Below are 27458 nucleotides of genomic sequence, written 5' to 3' on the forward strand. Positions count from 1 at the left end.
TGGTGTAGAGTGGATCAGACACAGCAGTGCTGCTGGAGTTTTTAAACCCTGTGTCCACTCTCTGTCCACTCTGTGAGACACTCCTCCCTCGTTGGTCCACCTTGTAGATGTAAAGTCAGAGACAGCAGCTCATCTGTCGCTGCACAGTGTGTGTCGCTCGTCCTCTAGTCCTTCATCAGTGACACAGGACGCTGTCGGCTGGATGTTTTTGGTCGGTGGACTGTTCTCAGTCCAGACACTGAGGGGGTTAAAAACTCCAGCAGCACTGCTGTGTCTGATCCACTCTACACCAGCACAACACACCACCGCCACGTCAGTGTCACTGCAGCGCTGAGAATGATCCAAGCTTAGTCTTGGGATCCCAAATGTACGTATACAGACTCAGACTCAATTGCTTTAAAACCCTTTATTTGTGCGTGTCAGGACAGTCTTTTCTTCACTTGGTTTGGGGTTTTAGGCTTTAAAATCCTTAGGCAATGTTTGTAAAGTTGTCCGGGGCCTTTTTTCTTAATAGGCAGCGTGATTCTTTTGGCTATAGCTTGATCTCCTTCCATGTTCTTCAGTGATGACTCCCGATGTGGGGTCTTAGAAATGATGGCAGGACAGCTATGGGCACAGAAACAATATTTAAACATTACTTTCTAACAAGAAACTTGAAAAATAAGCTGATCTTGCTTTCTGAACGATGACAGAATATTTGTGCATTATAGTTCCTTTACAGACCCTGTGGTTTTGTTGCATTCTTGACTGTTTGGCATTTCAATGCAGGAGAGAGACACAAACTTTCCAAGCAGAAGCTCCAGGATACCGGCTTCCTGAAGTTGTTTTAAATGATCAGTGAATCTGTAAATAGGAGAAAAGTGCAAGATAATAGAAGAGTGGAAGGTGAAATAAGATCTTCATCAAGTAAAACAGTAACATTTTTTGCAGTGAAAATATTAATTATTCTCAGGGCTGTAGCGACACTGACGTGGCGAGTGTGTGTTGCTCTAGTACGAGTGGAACAGACACAGCAGTGGCTGCTGGAGTTTTTAAACCCTGTGTTCACTCTCTGTTCACTCTGTGAGACACTCCTCCCTCGTTGGTCCACCTTGTAGATGTAAAGTCAGAGACAGTAGCTCATCTGTCGCTGCACAGTGTGTGTCGCTCGTCCTCTAGTCCTTCTTCGGTGGACACGGGATGTTCTCAGCTGAATGTTGTTGGTTGGTGGATTATTCTCAGTCCGGCAATGCCCAGAGGGCTTTAAAAACTACACCAGCACTGCTGTGTCTGATCCACTGTGACCAGCACTAACACAGTGTCACTGCAGTGCAAAACGTCAAGATTAGCCTCATAAACTGACCCATTTAAGGTGGAACTAAATTTCTGAATTAGAAGCAAAACATCTGCCTCCTATAATGACATTAAAGGTGGAAGGGACTAATCAATAAGAGTCATCTTCGAGAAACATTTAAGGTGGAATAGGAAAGTCAGATGAAGTTGGTAAATACAGGAAACCCATGCTCACCTGAAATAATTTATACTCGTCTTAGTGTATATAGGTGTGTTATGACACAGTAATTTTAGCTGTGATCTAAAGTTCTTGAAATTGTCCTGCCCTTGTTCATGGAGGCTTTATTTTTCCTCAACCTGGCAACCCTTGTGAGGTTTGTGTTTTGTGAGGAGCAGGAGGAGGAGGAGGAGGGGGGGGGGCTCTCTCTAGTGCAGGGCTTCCTTCAGGGACATTTGAATATTAGACCTGTCTGTGTTGGATCTGACATCTCCAGGACCAGGATTGGCCAGCCCTGCTCCAGGGTTTTGAATTTGGACTGCAATACCTATTTTTAACTGTCGGTATTTCATCTTTTAAATTATGATAAATATTCATTCATTCATTCATTGTCTGTAACCCTTATCCAGTTCAGGGTCGCGGCGGGTCCAGAGCCTACCTGGAATCATTGGGCGCAAGGCAGGAATACACCCTGGAGGGGGCACCAGTCCTTCACAGGGCAACACAGACACACACATTCACTCACACACTCACACCTACAGACAATTTTGAGTTTTTGGAGCGTGGGAGGAAACCGGAGCACCTGGAGGAAATCCATGCGGACACAGGGGGAACACACCACACTCCTCACAGACAATCACCCGGAGGAAACCCACACAAACACAGGGAGAACACACCACACTCCTCACAGACAATCACCCGGAGGAAACCCACGCAGACACAGGGAAAACACACCACACTCCCCATAGACAGTCACCCGGAGGTAACCCATGCGGACACAGGGAGAACACACCACGCTCCTCACAGACAATCACCCGGAGGAAACCCACGCGGACACAGGGAGGACACACCACACTCTTCACAGACAATCACCCGGAGGAAACCCACACAGACACAGGGAGAACACACCACACTCCTCACAGACAGTCACCCGGAGGAATCCCACGCAGACACAGGGAGAACACACCACACTCCTCACAGACAGTCACCCGGAGGAAACCCACACAAACACAGGGAGAACACACCACACTCCTCACAGACAATCACCCGGAGGAAACCCACGCAGACAGGGGGAGAACACACAACACTCCTCACAGACAGTCACCCGGAGGAAACCCACGCGGACACAGGGAGAACACACCACACTCCTCACAGACAGTCACCCGGAGGAAACCCACACAGACACAGGGAGAACACACCACACTCCTCACATCGATGTGTGTACACTGTGTACATCGATGTCTGTCTGTGACACTGACCTGTGTATACAGTCACAGTAATAGATTGTAGTCGATTCCTTGTTGTAATGTCCATATAATTTTTCCAGTGGTCGGATCTTGTACTCGCAGTCATCCAAGTGTTTAACGGCGTCACATATCAACATGGATCCTGGAGAATTAATAGTTTTTTTTTGTTAATAGCATTTCATGGCAGAATGCCATCAAACCCTTACAGAAATGTCCAGTATCCACCTGTCACAAGCCTGGTCCCACAAGTTGACACAATTGGTTATTTAGGTTGTTGACATTAGAAGAACTAGGAGGATTGGGAACCACTGTTCTACAGTTTACACAATCACCTCATGGACATGTTAACCAGGTAAAACACTATTTTTATTGGAGGATGTCTTTAAAACCTTTAATCACAGAAGAATGTAGTCTAAGTATTTCCTGGAGCGTTTTAAAGGCATATACGTGTAATTTATGGTTCTGTGTGTTACTTTAAGGCCACCCTCCCATTGCCCTGATGCTTCAGTGACATCTGCGGAATGCTGAAGGTTTTCAGGAGCTGAGGAATGTAGCTGCAGGTCACTGTTGTGGCAGATGTTGCAAATTTGAAATGATGTCACAAGAACTTACACTAGAGGGCATACTTTAACAGAGTAAACATATTTCTTTAATTACAAAACCTGCAGTACCAGTCGTTGATACATTGCTGTGAGGATTTAATAGCACTCAGATGTAAGAGCATTAGTTTGGTCAGGTACTGATGTTTGAAGATTAGCTCTGGATACGAAAAACCACTTTCTTCATCCCAAAGAACACAGTTCCACTGCTCCACAGTCCAAAGATGGTAGTCTTTCTACGCCTATAACCTATCATCTGGGGCCCACCATCCCACACACTGTTAAACAAGACCACCCAAGTCAGTTTTTTGTGGGCTGCCTGAGTCATTGGATAAAATCAGCCATTTTGATTTTGCTATTATTTTGACGTCAACTGCAGAGATTTTGGAAATGCCCCGCCCCCTCGTGGATCTCTCCAATCACAGCGCTGGACCCGCATTTATATCAGAGAAGAGGTTAAACAGAGCAAAACAGTTACAAAGAGAAAATGGAATGAGGACATTACCTGTTGTTTCCTCAGAAGGAGGGTTTGTTTCATTCCGAGGAGAAGAACTGAGTGTTTCCATTGTCTCAGTTGAAGAAATCATCTTTAGTTCTGGAGCAGATGTAGCCTTCTGCTTTGGTGTTAGATCTCCAGACGTCAAGGTCATGATCTCAGAGGCATTTTTAAGGATGGAAGAACTCTTTGGAGGTTTACACTTTCTCTTTGCACAAATGAATCCCTTGGCTGGGGTTACGCTTTCCTGTTTTGTAGGTGGCGGATCCTTAATCCTGTTTTTCAGTGACTTTGAGGAGTCTTTCCATGGGGAACCTCTAGATTTTGTAGCTGCTGTAAGTTTAGCTGCAGTTGAGTTCCTGGTTTTAGGGGCTTGGGTGATGTTTGCTGGTGTCTTTTTCGATTGCCCTTTGACTTTTTGCTTTGTTGTGTTTAAGAAAGACTTGGTGGCACTGGACTTTGGCCTTGGCAGTTTGGTTGATACTGTCTTGTTATTCGGCGAATTAGTGCTAGTCGAATTGTCCTGTTTTTTAAGTTTGTTGGATGTCAGAAATGTGTTGGACAAAGAAAATGCCGTTGCATGAACAGATTTCAAGTTCGATGCACTGAGCATCTTAAAGTCCTTTGTCTTCTGTTGTGTTGACTGGAAGTTATAGCCTCCTGGAGGTATTCTGTAGCTCTGCTTTGCCTTCAGACGTTTGGAAATTTGAAGTTGCATAGTTTTATTCTTTGCTTTACTGATATTTGAGGAGATTTTGGAAAGTGTTTTCCACTGATTGTCCACTGGGTTTTCAGCACTGAATCCTTTAGAGGGAGACAGTGTTGTGTGAACATGAGTGATCTGTGTTGAGACTGAGGATGGAGTGATGGTCACAGATGTATGACCTGATGATGTTCTCAGTTCAGTTGTGGTCTGATTTCTTCTCAGTGGTGACACTTTCTTGGTTTTAACTTTTCTCTTTTGCGTCTTTTTACTCGGCAAAAAAGTGTCCCCTCTTGGAATGGCTCCGGGATGAATTTTCCTTTGAGGAAATTTCTTTCTTGACTGCTTTCCTCTTTGCCGAGGGTTGATGCTCTTTTCCTGGCTGTTAGCTGAAGGACGCACCTGAGGAACTGGTGGATCAGAGAAGCGAATACTTTCTGAACTTGGACTTGAGACGTTATACGATGTGGGGTTTCTGAGGATTGCAAAAGGTGCGGCTCGAACTGACGTGCACCTGTAAGAGGAGATAGAATACTTAAAGCTACATTGGAAGACGACGTTATCACAATGCAGGGGCATGGGAGGACTGAGAAGGAGGCAGAATGGAAGTGTAGCTGTGTTGCTAAAGGCAAGCAAAAACAGGCAAGAGAGCCAGACAAGTCAATGCACGCAGTTCAGTAAAGATGCTTCAGCTAGTGTTTTACTAGCCTTCATCCTCGTGGTTGTAAAGATGTAGGGTCTTTGTAGGTTAGCACTGTACTATAAAATGAAATTACAGGCTTCAGATCAGAGGAAATGGTGGATTGACTGAAAATCCAATTATGCACTTTCTAAAAGTATACACTTGCTCCAAAGGCATTTAGTAAGGACCACCCCAGCCTCAAATATCTTCTCTTATCTTTTTATATGAGTGTGTGAAATTGTGCAGCAGGTAGTGTCTCTGTCACAGCTCCAGGGACCTGGAGGTTGTGGGTTCGAGTCCTGCTCCGGGTGACTGTCTGTGAGGAGTGTGGTGTGTTCTCCCTGTGTCCGCATGGGTTTCCTCTGGGTGACTGTCTGTGAGGAGTGTGGTGTGTTCTCCCTGTGTCTGCGTGGGTTTCCTCCGGGTGACTGTCTGTGAGGAGTGTGGTGTGTTCTCCCTGTGTCTGCGTGGGTTTCCTCCGAGTGACTGTCTGTGAGGAGTGTGGTGTGTTCTCCCTGTGTCTGCGTGGGTTTCCTCCGGGTGACTGTCTGTGAGGAGTGTGGTGTGTTCTCCCTGTGTCTGCGTGGGTTTCCTCCGGGTGACTGTCTGTGAGGAGTGTGGTGTGTTCTCCCTGTGTCTGCGTGGGTTTCATCCGGGTGACTGTCTGTGAGGAGTGTGGTGTGTTCTCCCTGTGTCTGCGTGGGTTTCCTCCGGGTGACTGTCTGTGAGGAGTGTGGTGTGTTCTCCCTGTGTCTGCGTGGGTTTCCTCCGGGTGACTGTCTGTGAGGAGTGTGGTGTGTTCTCCCTGTGTCTGCGTGGGTTTCCTCCAGGTGACTGTCTGTGAGGAGTGTGGTGTGTTCTCCCTGTGTCTGCGTGGGTTTCCTCCAGGTGCTCCGGTTTCCTCTCACAGTCCAAAAACACACGTTGGTAGGTGGATTGGTGTAAGTGTCCATAGGTGTGAGTGTGTGAGTGACTGTGTGTGTGTGTGTGTGTTGCCCTGTAAAGAACTGGCGCCCCCTCCAGGGTGTATTTCCGTTTTGCGCCCAATGATTCCAGGTAGGCTCCGGACCCACCCAACCCCAAACTGGATAAGGGTTATAGATAATGAATGAATGAATGAATTAATGAATGTGAAATTGTCCACATGTATGTGTGTGTGGGTGTGTGAGAGAGTGACTTGGTGAGTGTGTGGTTTCCTGTAATGGATTGGCGCTCTGTAAAGGGTCTGATCAGGATGAAGCAATTAAAGAACATGAAAGAATGAATAAATATTTCTCACTATAGATTTTGCCGATCCCAGTTTTAAGTATAAAGATAACATGACAGTACATTAATAATAATAACAGTTTTAATACACACCCACCTTCCAAACCAGTTGAGTTGAGTGCAGTGTCTCTTCTGGACGAGATTAAAGCAGCGGAGCTTGAGGAGATTAAAGAACGTGTAGCCCACCATATTTGAGACTGTGTCATTACTGTTGAGAAGACATTGCTTAAACCTGGGGGCATGAGAGAGAGAGAGAGAGAGAGACAGACAGAGACAGCGAGAGAGAGGGAGAGACAGAGACAGAGAGAGAGTATAAGATCATTTATTGCACTTTCTGGCTTTGCACTAGATGTTGGAACATTGCTGTTCTGATGTTTGTTGCTTAGTTTGTCTCATCCCAAAGCTCAGTCACTCCAGGAATAAGAGCTTCACTGCTTTGTGCCCCTCTGGCAGACTCTTGGCATTGCGCTTGTATGTGGTAAGCCCTGATCAGTGCTTTTCTACGAATATTATTAAAGCTGTGTCAACACAGTGTCAGAAATGGATGAAGCTTAGAGTGCATTCAATCTCCATCATGGTCTACGTCAAAGACAGAACCACGCAGGTGGTAAGAGGATGAATTACGACTCGCAGGAGTCTTCCTCTAGGCTATGGAGTTGTGTAGTATGGAAGGTATGCAAGTCCCCGCCCAGCGACGCTCACCTTTGGTCACAGTCGCAGTGTGAGATGGTGAAGAAACTTGGGTTCAAGACACCAAATTTCACGGTGAAGGGACGGATCACATGACTGCAGTGATCATGCTCTCGGCAACATCTGTCCACGTGCTCAAACATCCCTAAAGATGACAAACATATAGATTTTAAATGTTGGCCTCGTTCGTCCAGTGTTTAGTCTGAAATCAGAGGTATCAGCGGGAGGTTAGCATTAGATATCGGAATATTGCTGTGAATGTTTGATGGCATTGAACCACGAGAAGAGTACTAAGCCTGTGACCTGCTTTGGACAAAATACCACAAGGATCAAACACCACAGCAGTGTTCTCCCTCTGTCTAAACAGCCCTGTTCCTTTAAATGATAAGGAGCCACTCACTGTTCAACCAGCCCGAGTGCACAGCAGTGAGGAGCGAGCATCTACAGCTCTGGGTTTAGCCGTTTTTACTCGGTTGTCTTTCTTCTACCTTCTCGTTTTCTCTTTTTATATTTAGTGCCCTTATTTATCTGCGCTTGAATCTGTTTTGCTGCATATAACATCTTTTTTTTTTTGCACTCTCACATAAATGCAGGTCCAGCACCATGATTGCAGAGACTCCGATGATTATTTTAGATTGATGATCCGATGATTTACTTTAGATTATTCTAAAGTCCTTTCAAGTGACATCAGTAGTTGAGCAGAGTCAAAACGGCTCGTTTTATCCCATGTTTTCTGCAACTCACAAAACAATGATTGGACGATCTAGTTCACAGTGTGTGGGTTGGTTGGCTCCAGATCCACAAATTAAAGTGCACATGCACTACACACATATTAATGTGGAACTGAGGCCCCAGAATTTAATTGCTGCACCATTTAAGGCATTGTGGAAACTTCAGATAAACAATGATGGCAATTAAAGACCCAGTTTCAGTATTATTCATAAGTGTTCCACAGTCAGAGCTGCCAAACAATAATTACACTCTACAACAAGCTGTCTGCACTCTGCTTCATAATGTGACCAAACATGCTGCAGGTTATCTTACAGAAATGAACTACTTTTTCTCATGTGTTTCTGTATGTGCTAAATGTAACTGCTGAAGTCTGAGTCTAATGTAGGATACGTTTTTTTCTTCCATTTCAGCTGCTCCCATGAGGGGCCACCACAGCAGATCAAGAGATCAGTGAAGTCAAGCCTCCCATGAAACCTTGGGGCTGGCCCTAGGGTGCGAAGTCTGAACCCCGGACCCACTGGCCCCAGAACAGATCACCAGCAATTTTACTTTCACACCAGAGAATAACACAGTCATTTATTCATTCATTCATTATCTGTAACCCTTATCTACTTCAGGGTTGCGGTGGCTCCAGAGCCTACCTGGAATCATTGGGCGCAAGGCGGGAATACACCCTGGAGGGGGCACCAGTCCTTCACAGGGCAACACAGACACACACACATTCACTCACACACTCACACCTACGGACACTTTTGAGTCGCCAATCCACCTACCAACGTGTGTTTTTGGACTGTGGGAGGAAACCGGAGCACCCGGAGTAAATCCACACAGACACAGGGAGAACACACCACACTTCTCACAGACAGTCACCCGGAGGAAACCCACACAGACACAGGGAGAACACACCACACTCCTCACAGACATTCACCCGGAAGAAACCCACGCAGACACAGGGAGAACGCACCACACTCCTCACAGACAGTCACCCGGAGGAAACCCACACAGACACAGGGAGAACACACCACACTCCTCACAGACAGTCACCCGGAGGAAACCCACGCAGACACAGGGAGAACACACCACACTCCTCACAGACAGTCACCTGGAGGAAACCCACGCAGACACAGGGAGAACACACCACACTCCTCACAGACATTCATCCGGAGGAAACCCACGCAGACACAGGGAGAACACACCACACTCCTCACAGACAGTCACCCGGCGGAAACCCACACGGACACAGGGAGAACACACCACACTGCTCACAGACAGTCACCCGGAGGAAACCCACACAGACACAGGGAGAACACACCACACTCCTCACAGACAGTCACCCGGCGGAAACCCACGCAGACAAAGGGAGAACACACCACACTCCTCACAGACAGTCACCCGGAGGAAACCCACACGGACACAGGGAGAACACACCACACTGCTCACAGACAGTCACCCGGAGGAAACCCACGCAAACACAGGGAGAACACACTACACTCCTCACAGACAGTCACCCGGAGGAAACCCACGCAGACACAGGGAGAACGCACCACACTCCTCACAGACAGTCACCCGGAGGAAACCCACACGGACACAGGGAGAACACACCACACTCCTCACAGACAGTCACCCGGCGGAAACCCACACGGACACAGGGAGAACACACCACACTGCTCACAGACAGTCACCCGGAGGAAACCCACACAGACACAGGGAGAACACACCACACTCCTCACAGACAGTCACCCGGCGGAAACCCACGCAGACAAAGGGAGAACACACCACACTCCTCACAGACAGTCACCCGGAGGAAACCCACACGGACACAGGGAGAACACACCACACTCCTCACAGACAGTCACCCGGCGGAAACCCACATGGACACAGGGAGAACACACCACACTCCTCACAGACAGTCACCCGGAGGAAACCCACACAGACACAGGGAAAACACACCACACTCCTCACACACAGTCACCCGGAGCGGGATTCGAACCCACAACCTCCAGATATCTGGAGCTGTGTGACTGCAACACTAACCTGCTGCGCCAGTCATGGTGGATGCGGAGCCAACCCGGAATCACTGGGTGCAAGGCAGGAACTCACTCACTTAGTCACTCACACACACACACACACAACCATGTAAACAGTTTCATATACTCACTCAGTCAGTCACTCACACCTGTGGACAATCCCCCTTGCCCACGTTTGAGTTTGGACCGTGTGAGGAAACCAGAGCACCTGGACGAAACCCCCACAGAGACTGTGAGAACACACAACACACAGTGACCCAAGGCAGGGATTGAAACGACAACTTCAACACTTACAGCCGCCCCACTGTGCTTCTGCTAGCATGAGCGCTACTATGGAAAGCATGAGCCAGTCGGAGTGTACACCTGGACCTCACTGTTAAGTCAGTGTCGTGAAAACATGTTTCTCCAAAAAAAACCTTCATAAATTTCAATGGGGGTGACTCCGGGTGACTGTCTGTGAGAAGTGTGGTGTGTTCTCCCTGTGTCTGTGTGGGTTACCTCCGGGTGATTGTCTGTGAGGAGTGTGGTGTGTTCTCCCTGTGTCTGTGTGGGTTTCCTCTGGGTGCTCCGGTTTCCTCCCACAGTCAAAAAAAAAAACACGTTGGTAGGTGGATTGGCAACTGAAAAGTGTCCGTAGGTGTGAGTGAATGTGTGAGTGTGTGTGTGTGTGTTGCCCTGTGAAGGACTAGCGCCCCCTCCAGGGTGTATTCCTGCCTTGCGCCCAATGATTCCAGGTAGGTTCTGGACCCACCGCGACCCTGAACTGGATAAGGGTTTCAGATAATGAATGAATGAATGAAATTTCAATGGAAGTCAATGTAAAATAATGTAAATCCAAGTAATTTTGGAGCACTTCTATTGGTCCATTCATTGTGAAATTTTCACACAATGTGAAGGACAGCCTCTGTGTTCAAATGATGTGGTAACCTACAATTCAAAAAAAATGGAGATACTTATGTTCCCCCAGATTGCGTCGTTATGGATCTCCATCATTTGAACACAGATGATCCTCACACAATGTTCATTAAAATATGTAGAAGCTCTCAAAAATGACTTAGAATAAAGTCCCTCTGTGTTCACTTACATTAGAAGTAAAAAGGTTTTTTTAGGTGCTTGGGTATTTTTGGATTGGAAGCTTTCTACAGAGCTTTGATTGTGCTGCAAGTTTAACGTTGTGTGAACTTAAACAAAGTACTACCCTGCATTCATCAAAAGTCACTCACCTAGTTGCTCGTATTCTCCAGCGCTGCTTCCCTGACCACACCACAGTGTCCCGGGTAAAATCCAAGCTCGCTTCTTGCGAATTTTGTCTCCAACCTGATGGCCACTGTCCAAGTTCCTCCCAGGTTCTTCTGGCAATGATTGAAACGCACATGAACCTCCAGCCCCCCAGAGCAGACTCAGATTGAGGTGGGTCCTGTTCAGATCCCACGTTCTCTCTCTGCGACATAACGTGATGTGGTTTTGGATCAAGGCTTCCTCTGCGCTTACGGAGCACTCTTGGACGTGCTGGTCCGATGTCCACAGGGTTCGGTAAAGGAGAAGAGATTCTGCTGCTGCTGACCGACGAAGAAAAGTGCACTCTGTCCTCCCCAGGGTGAACTGTGTGTGAAGACAGAAAGGCTCATGATCTGGATTCAGAGCTGTGGAAGAGCAGAGCATCATCATGAGAGCCAAGAGGCAAGGAAGTCTGGTGGTCATTTGGCTGGTCTGTTGGCTTTACAAGCTTAAGACTTAACCAAGGTACCAGCCAAACGCATGGTTATAACACCTCACAGAAATGTAGACTCGCTTTAACAACCTGGACATGCTCTACACTTCCCACTGGATTGGGCACATTCCCACACACCCTCATCCTCACACTCGGAAAGGTGGAGTTTGGGTGCGTGTGAGCACAAGCCACAGAACTAATCCGAGTGTTTACAGTGTTTCTGCGAATGCCGACCTGTGCAGACTAGTCCCACCCGAGAGAACAGAGTACCACCGTAATGTGAGCAGCATGGAAAGGTTATTTTTTATATTATTTATATTAAGCACACATCCTTCTGGGTGCTCTCATAGACAGTGAACTGTTTCTGACAGACTGGAGGACAGGGAACTCACAACACAGACCAAGACCAAGGCCTTGACCTCATAGCCTTGGGTATCATTGTCTTTGCCCTGAGGCCAGGTTCTCAGAGATTTTTGAGGGCTAAAAAACAACAGCCCGTACAATGGTGTTAGGACTCTGTTTAATACAAACACAGACAAATGCTGTGTAAGTAACACTGTTACATTAGAATTCATACAGTTATTAATAAATTAATATTAATATAATGTAGATTTACCTGCCGGCCTCATTATGAATGTATTATGTCTATAATACATATAATAATATATATTATGTATAGTGACTGTCTGTGAGGAGTGCGGTGTGTTCTCCCTGTGTCTGCGTGGGTTTCCTCCGGGTGACTGTCTGTGAGGAGTCGGGTGTGTTCTCCCTGTGTCTGCGTGGGTTTTCACCGGGTGACTGTCTGTGAGGAGTGTGGTGTGTTCTCCCTGTGTCTGCATGGGTTTCCTCCGGGTGACTGTCTGTGAGGAGTGCGGTGTGTTCTCCCTGTGTCTGCGTGGGTTTCCTCCGGGTGACTGTCTGTGAGGAGTGCGGTGTGTTTTCCCTGTGTCTGCGTGGGTTTCCTCCGGGTGACTGTCTGTGAGGAGTGCAGTGTGTTCTCCCTGTGTCTGCGTGGGTTTCCTCCGGGTGACTGTCTGTGAGGAGTGTGGTGTGTTCTCCCTGTGTCTGCGTGGGTTTCCTCCAGGTGACTTTCTGTTAGGAGAGCGGTGTGTTCTTCCTGTGTCTGCGTGGGTTTCCTCCGGGTGACTGTCTGTGAGGAGTGTGGTGTGTTCTCCCTGTATCTGCGTGGGTATCCTCCGGGTGACTGTCTGTGAGGAGTGTGGTGTGTTTTCCCTGTGTCTGCGTGGGTTTGAGTTTGTCTGCTTGGAGTTTTCTGGGTCTTGGAAAGAAGGAAGCTCCATGTGAGCAAAAAAAAAAAAAAAAATCATATATATTTTATGGGCGGCACGGTGGCGCAGCAGGTTAGTGTTGCAGTCACACAGCTCCAGGGACCTGGAGGTTGTGGGTTCGATTCCCGTTCCGGGTGACTGTCTGTGAGGAGTGTGGTGTGTTCTCCCTGTGTCTGCGTGGGTTTCCTCCGGGTGACTGTCTGTGAGGAGTGTGGTGTGTTGTCCCTGTGTCTGCGTGGGTTTCCTCCGGTTGACTGTCTGTGAGGAGTGTGGTGTGTTCTCCCTGTGTCTGCGTGGGTCTCCTTCGGGTGACTGTATGTGAGGAGTGTGGTGTGTTCTCCCTGTGTCTGCGTGGGTTTCCTCCGGGTGACTGTCTGAGAGGAGTGTGGTGTGTTCTCCCTGTGTCTGCGTGGGTCTCCTCCGGGTGACTGTCTGTGAGGAGTGTGGTGTGTTCTCCCTGTGTCTGCGTGGGTATCCTCCGGGTGACTGTCTGTGAGGAGTGTGGTGTGTGCTCCCTGTGTCTGCGTGGGTTTCCTCCAGGTGACTTTCTGTTAGGAGAGCGGTGTGTTCTTCCTGTGTCTGCGTGGGTTTCCTCCGGGTGACTGTCTGTGAGGAGTGTGGTGTGTTCTCCCTGTATCTGCGTGGGTATCCTCCGGGTGACTGTCTGAGAGGAGTGTGGTGTGTTTTCCCTGTGTCTGCGTGGGTTTCCTCCGGGTGACTTTCTGTTAGGAGAGCGGTGTGTTCTTCCTGTGTCTGCGTGGGTTTCCTCCGGGTGACTGTCTGTGAGGAGTGCGGGGTGTTCTCCCTGTGTCTGCGTGGGTTTACTCCGGGTGACTGTCTGTGAGGAGTGTGGTGTGTTCTCCCTGTGTCTGCGTGGGTTTGAGTTTGTCTGCTTGGAGTTTTCTGGGTCTTGGAAAGAAGGAAGCTCCATGTGAGCAAAAAAAAGAAAAAAATCATATATATTTTATGGGCGGCACGGTGGCGCAGCAGGTTAGTGTTGCAGTCACACAGCTCCAGGGACCTGGAGGTTGTGGGTTCGATTCCCGTTCCGGGTGACTGTCTGTGAGGAGTGTGGTGTGTTCTCCCTGTGTCTGCGTGGGTTTCCTCCGGGTGACTGTCTGTGAGGAGTGTGGTGTGTTCTCCCTGTGTCTGCGTGGGTTTCCTCCGGGTGCTCCGGTTTTCTCCCACAGTCCAAAAACACACGTTGGTTGGTGGATTGGCGACTCAAAAGTGTCCATAGGTGTGAATGTGTGTGTGTGTCTGTGTTGCCCTGTGAATGACTGGCGCCCCCTCCAGGGTGTATTCCTGCCTTGCGCCCAATAATTCCAGGTAGGCTCTGGACCCACTGCGACCCTGAACTGGATAAGGGTTACAGACAATGAATGAATGAATATATATTTTATTTAATTATTATTTAAAAATAAAAAAACACACCTACAACAATAGAACACATTCAGTCCAGAATCTGAATGTGTTTAACTAATTAATAATAATTATAGCTTATTTATTCTTTAATTAAGTCATTCAAACGTTTTTGTTTATTTTGTGGGCGTGTCCCCAGCAGGGCTCCACAGCTGAGTGCTGAAACCTGTCAAGATGCTTTTTTCTTCATCCCATTTCTGTTCATTCATTCTCTCTCTCTCTCTCTCTCTCTCTCTCTCTCTCTCTCTCTCTCTCTCTCTCATTCTCTTATTCTGAGTGGCGGGGTTTCCAAAGCGAAGTATCAAGGGCACGCTGTACAGTAGGGGGCTTTAGTTTGAGGAGTGTCCCACGCAGAGGCAGGAGGAGGTCTGCGCTCGGTTCTGCGCTTTCTTTTTTTCTCTCTCTCTCTCTGAATCCAAACGCCCTGCTTTAAAAAGCCCCCCGTTAAATGCGCAGGCGTCGACCACTCGCCTGCGATTCTGCTCAGTCTCAGTCGCTCCGCATCCTTCGCAGACGTTCTCTCCTCCTTCTCTCTCTCTATCTCTATCTGTGTATCTCTCGCGAGTGGGCAGGGGCAGCACCAGGTAAGCGCAAATCATTCTACATCCTCTCTTCTCGTGTACATCAGCAGCAAATTTGCGCATAGAGCGATGTGGTGTGACCAGTGGTCCATTGTGTGTTTTTTTTGGTCCAGAGAAGAGACATGAGCTGATGTTTTCGACAGATGCTGAGAAAGGCTCCATCCCCGGGCTTTCTAGATCTCTGGGTTCTCTGGGTTCTCCGGGTTCTCTGGGTCCCTTAGCCGTTTTTACCCTCAACAAATAACGTTTATAAAACGAAAGAAAACGGGGAGGAATTCTGAGAAACGCCAGTCATCCTCAAACGCACAGGCGGAGGGATGAGTGGAGTAGTGGGCATGAATGGACCAAGCACTAGGCGCATTGCTTCGTGGCTCCAACCGAAGAAAGCCTGCCGTTGTCTCATCTTTACGGCGCCCCAGAGGCGCAGCTTTCAGGAAAAATACAAAAGACAATGGCATTTTTTTTACAGCAGAAGGAATTGAGAGTTTACCGTGGGGTGTGAGTAGGTGGAGTAAGAATGGAGTGTGTTAGGTTCATTGCCTGCCGTTGTCTCATCTTTATGGTGCCCCAGAGGCAAAGGGTCCAGCACAATAATAATAACAAAACATGTAGTAGAATGCGCTGTGAGGGTGCAGTGTAGTTTATTAGGTACATCTTCGTGGCACTGGAGGTGCAGTGAACAAAAAGATGACAACAATTCTGTGGAACAATGAAGTGTGAATATATGTTTATGTGGATGGAGTGTGCTGGGCTGTTGTTGTCTCATCTTTACGGAGCCCCAGAGCTGCAGGAGCCATAAAAAAAAAAAAAAGAAAACTCCTAAAATAGAGTGGATTATTTGCTTCACAAAATGCTTCAAGGCTAAACTATAAATGACTGCCATTGACTCAGCTTTATGGAGCCCACTAGGCTCAATGTTTAAGAAATTAATAATAAAAACAAGAAATAATAATAATAATAATACAAAAAAGTAATTCTAAAGTATAATGGAGTGCAAGTGTATCGTGTCCTAAGCACATTGCTTAATGGTAATAAATGAGAATGAATGACACTGACTTGTTTACAAACAAGCAAACAAATTAAATTAAAAAAACTGCTGCAGTAAAATAGAGTGTGAGTGTAAAGGTGAGTGTATACGCTTCACTAGATGCATTGCTGTATTTTTTTTCATAATCCTTATGGGGCTCCTGATATTCAGCTGGCCATATATAAAAAAAAAGAAAATAAATATATATATATATTTATATATATATATAAATATATATAGGAGTGTATATAAAAATATACATATATATTCCATCCATTATCTGTAACCACTTATCCAATTTAGGGTCGCGGGGGGTCCAGAGCCTACCTGGAATCATCGGGCGCAAGGCGGGAATACACCCTGGAGGGGACGCCAGTCCTTCACAGGGCAACACAGACACACACATTCACTCACACCTACGGACACTTTCAAGTCGCCAATCCACCTGCAACGTGTGTTTTTGGACTGTGGGAGGAAACCGGAGCACCCGGAGGAAACCCACGCGGACACGGGGAGAACACACCAACTCCTCACAGACAGGAGCTGGGTTGTTTTTTGTGATTCAGATCTGATATACAACGGTAGTATCTGTTCCTGTCATCATTAATGCTAACGTGGCTGCCATCAAATCCTCACATTAATGTTCCAACATGTAATGTAAAGCCTTTCCAAGAGGTTTGAAGCTGTTACTGCCATTGACGTCAAGTTTTAGGGGTGCAGGAGCCCTAGGGTGACCAGATGTCCTCTTTTACCCGGACATGTCCTCTTTTTTAGGTGTCCGGGATTTTGTTTTTCTAGAGCTTACATAGAATAACAAACTAGTCCCGCCCTCCCCTACTCCGATTGGTTCGCTTGAGTGAGAAGGGGGCGTGGTGAAGTAGCCTAAAATCTTCTGATTGGACGGTCTGACTGTAGAGCTACCGTTATTGGAGGACACGCCCCCCCTCCCCCAGAGACTTGTCCTCTTTTTCACCATCTCAGATCTGGTGACCCTATGTAGCCCTAACCCTAACCCCCATATGTTATTTTGCCCTGCCAAATTATTTCATTTTCAATAACGAATTTCTCTCTCTCCATTTTAATAAATGCATTGAAATTTGGGCAGGGACTAGGACCAGGGGGAGCTGCTGCTGTTACTCTTTTGGCACTGTTGGCTATCCGTCTGTATTGCTTTCTTGACAGAATACGCACACTGTATTTGCGGAGAGAAGGTGTAGTGTGTTTCCTGACGGCGAGTGTCATTTCAAGACAAAAAATAATGAAAAAACGTTAACTGAATGCCTGTTACAATCTTTAATTAATCACATTGAAAAGCCACCGATGCGCTAGTTGAAATAGCATTATGCTAGCAGAGGAAACCTGATTATAGAAGAAGGTAAAATAAGCCTGCGGAAGAAGCCAGTTAAAATGTTCCTGCAGTATTTAAGGTGGACTGAATTGTGTATTTTACAGATACCTGTATATAATCAGTTAATAGTGGATTGCCCCAGAGGGCAATTAAACAAAATTGATGCAAACAAAGAAAATGTAATATGTCCTTATATTAAAATAAATAGCATTTTAAATGAGAAATAATTTCTGCTGTCAGATGAACACATTTGAGTGTATGTGGGACCTGCTACTGTAAATAACATTGTGGCTTTGCTTTACCTATACCTCGTCAAAGAAATGAGCTGCTAGGAGGCATACCCCTAGACCCCCCGGTTACAGCTTAGCCCCATAATAATTAATCTCTAGTAACGGCCTTGGTTACTGCAGCAAAAGGGGAACAAATGCACAGTTGGTGGGCTTGATTTCAGATGACATACCGGATGAGCATGTTTAAATAAATGTTTGAGTGGCTATACTCTACAAGTTAATGCTTTTCCATAGAGAATACACAAGATGTGTGTGTGTGTTTTGCAATAGATGAATTGCAAAGTGACTTAGTTCACAGATATTTGGACATATATTGTATATATTGCTCCACAGCCTGCTGTCTTTCTCTGTAGGGATGATAACACTGTGTTGAATGAGAGGCGCAGGCCAAATGTGAGTGTGCAAGAATGAGCAAGAGCACTGGAGTGAGTTAGCCAATCCCATGCTCCGAGAACCCAGTGGGGGTGGAGGCTATTTCCATGAATGACATGTGTTCCCATTTATTTCTTGCTGATAAGTGGAGGAGAAACAAGGCCCCTGAAGCCATTCAGAACAATGATGACCATAACAGCTCCCACTATTCATTTGTATGAAGGAGAATGCTGTCAGGGACATTACAGCGGAGGAGGAGGAGACAGGGCAGCAGCTGAAAAATGAATGAGGAAAGCTCGTAACACAAAACATGGCATCTGTTTACGGGGAAAGAGCCAATCTGTGTGTGTGTGTGTGTGGGGGGGAGGACCCTTCGTTGCTGTGGAGATATGCACATGGGCATTAGACAAAACAAGAGGAAACACATGGGTTTTATGTTATTGGAGCCAGTAGAATAGGATCGATTGAAAGCGGGCATTCTGGAGCAGCTGCACATGAGACTAAGGTCACTATATTTAATGCCAAGTGGGGGCTAGAGGGATAGATAATCCCACAGCGTTAAGCCATTTAAAAGTGGAGCTGTGCTCTATGAACTGATATGACTATTTTTGATCCAGATCTATTCTAATCTAACGTTAGTACCTGTTGCTTTTATAGCTGAATGCCATCCAGTCCTCACAGCAATGTCCCAAAATCTAGTGTAAGGCCTTCACTGAAGAGTCAAATGTATTACTGCAAAAAAAAAGAAGAACAAATTACCTATTTGTGCCCTTCAGTTCAGATGGAATATGGGATGTGGTGGTGTCCACACACATATGGTCATGTAGTGTATCTGTGTAGTTGCCATGACAACTTCAGTTAGGACTTAATTCAAGATAAATGCTGCTGAAGGACCTAAGTTCGTCATATCTTCACGCAGTACAGGAGAGGATGTTCTGGGTGGGCGATATAGCCCTAAATTTATATCATGATATTTCAGGGTATTTTTTCTGATATGTTTCAAAACACAAACAGTTTATACTCATTTATTCATTCATTATCTGTAACCCTTATCCAGTTCAGGGTCGCGGTGGGTCCAGAGCCTACCTGGAATCATTGGGCGCAAGGCAGGAATACACCTTGGAGGGGGCGCCAGTCCTTCACAGGGCAACACACACACACACACATTCACTCACACACTCACACCTACGGACACTTTTGAGTCGCCAATCAACCTACCCACATGTGGTTTTGGACTGTGGGAGGAAACCGGAGCACTTGGAGGAAACCCACGCAGACACAGAGAGAACACACCACACTCCTCACAGACAGTCACCCCAAATCCCCAAAAAAATGTAACATGATGAGCTGTCTCATGAACTAACTGATGAGACAGCTTAGGCAGCCAGGCATCGAGGTCGCTAACTTCTGTCTCAGACACTACCATAGTGAATAGTGAATGAATAACCAAGTGAAACCTACCAAACACTCTCACACTTATTTGTTTTTTTCATTCATTACCTGTAACCGCTTATCCAGTTCAGGGACGCAGAGGGTCCAAAGCCTACCTGGAATCATTGAGTGCAAGGCAGGAACACACCCTTGAGGGGGCACCAGTCTTTCACAGGACAACACACACACATTCACTCACTCACTCACACCTACGAACACTTTTGAGTCACCAATCCACCTACCAACGTGTGTTTTTTGGACTGTGGGAGTAAACCGGAGCACCCGGAGGAAACCCACACAGACACAGAAAGAACACACCACACTCCTCACAGACAGTCACCCGGAGGAAACCCACGCAGACACAGGGAGAACACGCCACACTCCTCACAGACAGTCACCCGGAGCGGGAATCGAACCCACAACCTTCAGGCCCCTGGAATTGTGTGACTGCGACACTAACCTGCTGCACCACCCTGCCACCCCATTTAGATAACACTAACAAGAAAATATATTTACAATAAATTATCTTAATGTTCTAGCAAACATTTAAGTAGATATTGATATTAGATGACAGTAATTGATACTGTCAAATAAAATGAAGAGTGCTTTGTCTTTTACTTCCCCGCAACATTGGGAAAGCACTGATACAAGTTTTTACGTGTTAATTTCCCATAAATGGAGAATCATGATACTGTCACATAATAAAACACACAAATATGGGACTGTGTCACAGAATGCATGTTTATGTACCTATATCACAAACAGGAGCGAGACTGAGTTGCTTCCCATCACAGCTAAGGGCTTAGACATTTTGGGCACACAAGCCTGAAAAAAAAACACATCTGAAAAGCTGGTCAAAAACTAGATCAAACCTAATTCAGGAGCTATTTTATAAAAACCCACAGGGAACAGGTGAAGAAATGATTGTACAGGAACCTGAGGCAAACTCAGCTGGAGTCTGGGGGGAGATATCATTACTGGACCTCAGATCTTAAATAATAATAATAATAATAATAATAATAATAATAATAATAATAATAATAATAATAATAAAAAACAAAGACAGGGCGGCACGGTGGTGCAGCAGGTTAGTGTCGCAGTCACACAGCTCCAGGAGCCTGGAGGTTGTGGGTTCGATTCCCAGCTCCGGGTGACTGTCTGTCAGGAGTGTGGTGTGTTCTCCCTGTGTCTGCGTGGGTTTCCTCCGGGTGACTGTCTGTGAGGAGTGTGGTGTGTTCTCCCTGTGTCTGCGTGGGTTTCCTCCGGGTGACTGTCTGTGAGGAGTGTGGTGTGTTCTCCCTGTGTCTGCGTGGGTTTCCTCCGGGTGACTGTCTGTGAGGAGTGTGGTGTGTTCTCCCTGTGTCTGCGTGGGTTTCCTCCGGGCGACTGTCTGTGAGGACTGTGGTGTGTTCTCCCTGTGTCTGCGTGGGTTTTCTCCGGGTGACTGTCTGTGAGGAGTGTGGTGTGTTCTCCCTGTGTCTGTGTGGGTTTCCTCCGGGTGACTGTCTGTGAGGAGTGTGGTGTGTTCTCCCTGTGTCTGCGTGGGTTTCCTCCGGGTGACTGTCTGTGAGGAGTGTGGTGTGTTCTCCCTGTGTCTGCGTGGGTTTCCTCCGGGTGACTGTCTGTGAGGAGTGTGGTGTGTTCTCCCTGTGTCTGCGTGGTTTTCCTCCGGGTGACTGTCTGTGAGGAGTGTGGTGTGTTCTCCCTGTGTCTGCGTGGTTTTTCTCCGGGTGACTGTGAGGAGTGTGGTGTGTTCTCCCTGTGTCTGCGTGGGTTTCCTCCGGGTGACTGTTTGTGAGGAGTGTGGTGTGTTCTCCCTGTGTCTGCGTGGTTTTCCTCCGGGTGACTGTCTGTGAGGAGTGTGGTGTGTTCTCCCTGTGTCTGCGTGGGTTTCCTCCAGGTGACTTTCTGTGAGGAGTGTGGTGTGTTCTCCCTGTGTCTGCGTGGGTTTCCTCCAGGTGACTGTCTGTGAGGAGTGTGGTGTGTTCTCCCTGTGTCTGCGTGGGTTTCCTCCGGGTGACTGTCTGTGAGGAGTGTGGTGTGTTCTCCCTGTGTCTGCGTGGGTTTCCTCCGGGTGACTGTCTGTGAGGAGTGTGGTGTGTTCTCCCTGTGACTGTGTGGGTTTCCTCCGGGTGACTGTCTGTGAGGAGTTGGTGTGTTCTCCCTGTGTCTGCGTGGGTTTCTTCCGGGTGACTGTCTGTGAGGAGTGTGGTGTGTTCTCCCTGTGTCTGCGTGGTTTTTCTCCGGGTGACTGTCTGTGAGGAGTGTGGTGTGTTCTCCCTGTGTCTGCGTGGGTTTCCTCCAGGTGACTGTCTGTGAGGAGTGTGGTGTGTTCTCCCTGTGTCTGCGTGGGTTTTCTCCGGGTGACTGTCTGTGAGGAGTGTGGTGTGTTCTCCCTGTGTCTGTGTGGGTTTCCTCCGGGTGACTGTCTGTGAGGAGTTGGTGTGTTCTCCCTGTGTCTGCGTGGGTTTCTTCCGGGTGACTGTCTGTGAGTAGTGTGGTGTGTTCTCTCTGTCTGCGTGGGTTTCCTCCAGGTGCTCCAGTTTCCTCCCAAATTCCAAAAACACGTTTGTAGATGGATTGGCGACTCAAAAGTGTCCATAGGTGTGAGTGAATGTGTGTTGCCCTGTGAGGGACTGGCGCCCCCTCCAGGGTGTACTCCCGCTTGCGCCAATGATTCCAAGTAGGCTCTGGACCCACCGCAACCCTGAACTGGATAACGGTTACAGATAATGAATGAAAACCAAAGAGAAGTGAGAACCAAGGAGACAATAGTGGCAAGAAAAACCCCCTCAGGGCATGAAGAAGAACCAATGATGGGTGGTTTGATTCCAATTCACAAACCTAATTTCAAAACTTTTGGTGCATTTCCACCAACATGATTAGGCTCCAGAACCAGAGAAGACTGTTCCCAACTGTAACCAAAGAGTAGTAGGTTCTTCAGCATGAACTTTGATCAGTGTATGTGTCCAGTTAAGAAGCTCTAGAAAGAGCACAGAGCCTCAAATAAAGTGATAACGCACAGTGGAGCTGGACAGGTCATTTGAATGATGTTAAATTGTCCTTCATGGTGTTTTGGGTGAAGAAACAATGGCCTAGTTCTGGGTCACTTTTTATTCTGAAATGGAAAATGACCCATTATTTGATTCCTGATTAGAAAAGTAAATCACAATGTAATAAAAGCAGGAAACTGCTGCCTGTGTGTGTTTTCTGGGGCTGTGGTCAGAACAGGCTACTTTTTTTAGGCTACTTTTCTCCACTGTTCACAAGCTCATCGGGACGGCTCTGGAACCAATGAACTCTATCATATCTCTCTTTGATCTGACCCCACTGTAACAGTGGAAAAACCATGACTCTGTCCTGACTCTAGCCATTTATCTCTGGTGCTGTTACCCAATTCAGCCACAGCGACGCTGGAACCGAGCCCTCGCAGCACCCCCAATGACGACGTATACATGGTTCCCATCAAAACTGGTGGAAAAGCATGGGGGGAGGTTGTGGGAGATCAGTGGGAGATGAGCAGGACCCCCTGGAGGGTTGGTGGAGATTATAAGTGCTGCTTTGTGATCAGCCATGGTCCCAAAGACCCCAAAGCAGACAAAAGGATCCAAAGTAATAGATTAGTACACACTTCGGTTCCTGTGCTGAAAAATGCTGAATGACCACCACACACTCAGTCAGGATTTAAGGAGTGTAAAGAGCTCATATTTTGGATTGAATCTCTTTTTTCTTCTGCTCAGCAGCTCTTACTTTTACTTTAGTCATTACTTCACCAGAGTAAAGTGCTCAGTCAGTGATAGAAGCTTGTGCCACTGCTGCTCAGTGCCAGAGTCTTTACTCCTCATTTCCAGCTCCTCAGCATGAACAGTGTAAGATTCATTGCCATATTAGATTTACTGAAATGATACATTACGAAAATAACTCCCCGAGAATTCACACAAACACATAAAGAGTTTCTGGACATTTACACAGCCTGTATTTCTTTGAAAAAATAAATCCCCCGCAGCAACAACCACTACCTTTCTGGTAAGACTGTAGACAAGAGGTCAATCATTCATTCATTCATTATCTGTAAGCGCATATCCAGTTCAAGGTCGCGGTGAGTCCAGAGCCTACCTGGAATCATTGGGCGCAAGGCGGGAATACACCCTGGAGGGGGCGCCAGTCCATCACAGGGCGACACACACACACACACATTCACTCACACTCTCACACCTACGGACACTTTTGAGTCGCCAATCCACCTACCAACGTGTGTTTTTGGACTGTGGGAGGAAACCGGAGCACCCGGAGGAAACCCACACAGACACAGAGAGAACACACCACACTCCTCACAGACAGTCACATGGAGGAAACTCATGCAGACACAGGGAGAACACACCACACTCCTCACAGACAGTCACATGGAGGAAACCCACGCAGACACAGGGAGAACACACCACACTCCTCACAGACAGTCACCCGGAGGAAACCCACGCAGACACAGGGAGAACACAACACACTCCTCACAGACAGTCACCCAGAGGAAACCCACGCAGACACAGGGAGAACACACCACACTCCTCACAGACAGTCACATGGAGGAAACCCACGCAGACACAGGCAGAACACACCACACTCCTCACAGATAGTCACCCGGAGGAAACCCACGCAGACACAGGGAGAACACACTACACTCCTCACAGACAGTCACCCGGAGCGGGAATCACCACTGTCGCCGCCCAGAGGTCAATCAATCAAATCTTATTTACATAGCGCTTTATTTTATATATGTTGGGCAATTCTTATGAGAATTTGACTGCATTTGACCACAAGAGCTTTGGTGACGTCAGGTTCTGATGTTGAAGGATTAGTTCTGGATCAAAACCCCTGCTCCAGCTCATCCCAAAGGTATTTGATGGAGGTAAATCACTTCAGAGAACACAGTTCCACTGCTCCACTGCATAACCGCACAGTGATGAGGGACATTACACCCTCTGGCAAATTACAAGCATAGGTCAGAGTGAACTTGATATATGGCTGTTCCAAAGCATCCTTTTTTTTGTCTTTTTTTTTGGCAGCTACACAAATTGTGAGTGTGTGTGTGTGTGCAAATTTCGGACATACCGTGTAGGATCATTGGTCATGGTTTTGGGCTGCTGTAGACTTTTTGCTCTCAGTGGGATCTGGACTGGACTCAAAAGGAAGTTGGAACTGGAGGTCCTGTGTCCTGGACAGATGGAAGGACAGATGGTTCTCAGTGCTCTCATCCTTCCACGGAGAGCAGTGTAAAGTGTGTCTTCTGTGTCTAAAAGGAGACCTGTTAGTGTTCCACTGACCTCCACCCTTTTATTTATTTATTTGGAGCTGCAAGTAATCACAGACAAAATGTCCACCTTATTGGAGACCTGTCCCCAAAAGCAAGAAAAACAAAGAGTGAGGGTAGCCTATCCTCACAAGAGTTTGTTTAAAAGTGTGATATCTTTGCATTCATGTCAATTCATCACGCTTTGTTTGTTTGCATCATACGTCGTCCATTGTCTGACTTTGCCTCAGGACATGTGGCTGTTCTCGATGATATATCAGCTGTAACATTATGACCACCTTCTTGTTTCTGCACTCTGTGCATTCTCTCAGCTCCACTGGCCACACGAGCAATTACAGATTGCAGCTCATTTGTGACTCTACATATATTGTTTGCCCCCTTTCACCATGTCCTTCAATGGTCAGGACCCCAGCAGAACAGGTATGAGTTCTCAGCGCTGCAGTGACACTGACGTGGTGGTGGTGTGTTAGTGTGTGTTGTGCTGGTGTAGAGTGGATCAGACACAGCAGTTGCTGCTGGAATTTTTAAACCCCTCAGTGTCACTGCTGGACTGACCAAAAGCATCCAGCCGACAGCGTCCTGTGTCACTGATGAAGGTCTAGAGGACAACCGACACACACTGTGCAACGACTGATAAGCTACCAGTGAGTGGACACAGGGTTTAAAAACTCCAGCAGCAACTGCTGTGTCTGATCCACAGGAAGCAACGCAACACACACTAACACAGCACCACCACGTCAGTGTCACTGCAGCGCTGAGAATGATCCACCACCACATCACACCTGCTCTGTGTGGGTCCTGTGGAGGTCCAGAGCATTGAAGAATACGAGGCTGAAAAGGGGATGTGAAAGTATGCAGAGAAACAGATGGACTACAGTCTGTAATTGTAGGACCGCTGGAGTGCTGAGAGAATGGACAGAGAGTGCAGACAAATTGAGTTGGTCATAATGTTATGGCCAATACCTCCTGATTAATGTGCACACCCTCAGAAAATGAGCCAGAACATTATGACTACTGGTGTGATGTGTGATGGATAATAGGGACGTGATGGTGTGGGCGATATTCTGCTGATAAACTCCTGAAAGTCTGAATGTCCTTGGGGACATTAATTTGATAAATAGCAACTCCTTACACATTCTTACAGAACAGATCCAGGCCTTCGTGGAGATGGTGTTCTCTGTGAGATCTCTGTGTTTCCTTGACACCCGGAGGAAACCACACAGACACAGGGAGAACACACCACACTCCTCACAGACAGTCACCCGGAGGAAACCCACGCAGACACAGGGAGAACACACCACATGAAAATGCCTTTTCATGAACAATAAGGGTGACAAATGTATTACGAGGAACATGTGCCTGCATCAGCCTTGGGTTTTGTGTACACTGTATGTAATTTTAACTTTGCAGTTGAATGGAGTCCAATGTAACAATAATATTATGACTCTGAGGAGCTTCTTAAACTTGGAAACATGGGAATATCTGGCGAGATGAAACTGGCCTTGCTCCTAAGTCAGGGCATGCCCCACATCCTGCAAAACGATTTTGCTTGACATTGGGAACCAGCGATTTACCGAGTAAATGTGGTTTATCTACCACTTCTGGAGAGCTGGGGCAATTCTAGAGTCTACAATGTGATTAAATACCTGAGGTGACTATAAATAACCCTACACAAGTTTAGAAAATCTGAACCGTGAAAAAATGGTGAACTTCCCCATTAAAGCTTCCGCTGCAAACCTCTTGGTGCCAGAGACAACAGAGAGCCGTCAGAGTCTTGTAGAGTACACACTGCTGGAGCTATTTTGGGTGGCACACAGAGGACTGAAAGCTTATTAGGCAAGTGGTCACAATGTTTCGGCTCACCGATGTATAAAGCCTGCTCTGCAGTACTAACGGAGCCAGGCAGAGCTCTTATTTATGGAATATTGCTAACTATTCATTTCAGTCCAGGCAGCAGTTGGATGCCATGTATTGTGGGATACACACACTTTTTGAGGTTGCTCTAAGCAACACTATGTATTTGTGATGCTTCACTGACCTGTAGTCGGCAGAAAACAGCCTCTGTCATTGCTGTTCTGGGCTCAGCACTGCAGATACTTCGCTATGTAACTTTTGTAGGAGGATAGGTGACCACCAGATACATCTGGGGGGTCTTTATTTGGTCTCCATCTGATAGGACGCTCGGAAAACAAGTCATTTAAGTGCAAGCAGGTCCAGTCAGTGCTAAGGTCAGCATTCATTTGGGATTAATCTCAGTAGCAGCTCATTCTTAGTAATTAGCATTGATTGTAGTAATTAAGCAGCAAAGCCCCTCCCAGGTCTGTGTGATGTTGGTCTCCATAGCCACACCAGCTCTGCCAATCAATCATTTGTGTTCTCATCCTCCTGCTTCTTTTTCTGCCAGCTCCTGAATCTGCTTTGTATGCATGGCAAGGTCTGAGGCAAATGAACCAATAATCAAAGTGCAGTTCAAAGACTTAAAGTAAGAGCCAAAGAACCACTGCATATGGACCGGCCGTGACGCGGCCCCTTTGGGATGGAGGCGAAGGGGGTATAAATAATTAAAAAGTGCTGAGTGATGTTTTCCATCTGCAGTGAGGAGGAGGAAGTGGAGTGGTTCACTCTGACACACTGATTCAGTCCAGGACCCGGTTCCAAAAATGTGGACTTTAAACATTTTCTTGCTGATTCCTTTGATTCTGTATCTCTCTGTTAAATGTAATGAGCTGAGCAGTTGGAAGCTGGATGGAT

At 47.0% G+C, this 27458-nt stretch overlaps 2 protein-coding genes across 2 annotated transcripts in view; one reads left to right on the plus strand and one right to left on the minus strand.

The window, feature by feature from the left end:
* Window positions 1-419: 419 nt before the first annotated feature.
* Window positions 420-11632, minus strand: LOC136678418 (uncharacterized). Its single transcript, XM_066656473.1, has 7 exons — window positions 11155-11632; window positions 7185-7317; window positions 6580-6714; window positions 3841-5048; window positions 2749-2878; window positions 724-843; window positions 420-606 (listed from the first exon to the last, which is right to left on the minus strand). Exons 1-7 carry the CDS (start codon window positions 11630-11632, stop codon window positions 420-422), a joined length of 2391 nt encoding a protein of 796 aa, XP_066512570.1.
* Window positions 11633-14705: 3073 nt separating this feature from the next.
* Window positions 14706-27458, plus strand: part of LOC136678836 (rabphilin-3A-like) — a 41401-nt gene continuing 28648 nt past the window's right edge. The window contains 1 exon segment of the mRNA XM_066656991.1: window positions 14706-14937. The gene's annotated coding sequence lies outside the window, so the exon portion shown is untranslated.

This window comes from Hoplias malabaricus, chromosome Y (genome assembly GCF_029633855.1).
Source record: "Hoplias malabaricus isolate fHopMal1 chromosome Y, fHopMal1.hap1, whole genome shotgun sequence".
Taxonomy (NCBI): Eukaryota; Metazoa; Chordata; class Actinopteri; order Characiformes; family Erythrinidae; genus Hoplias; species Hoplias malabaricus.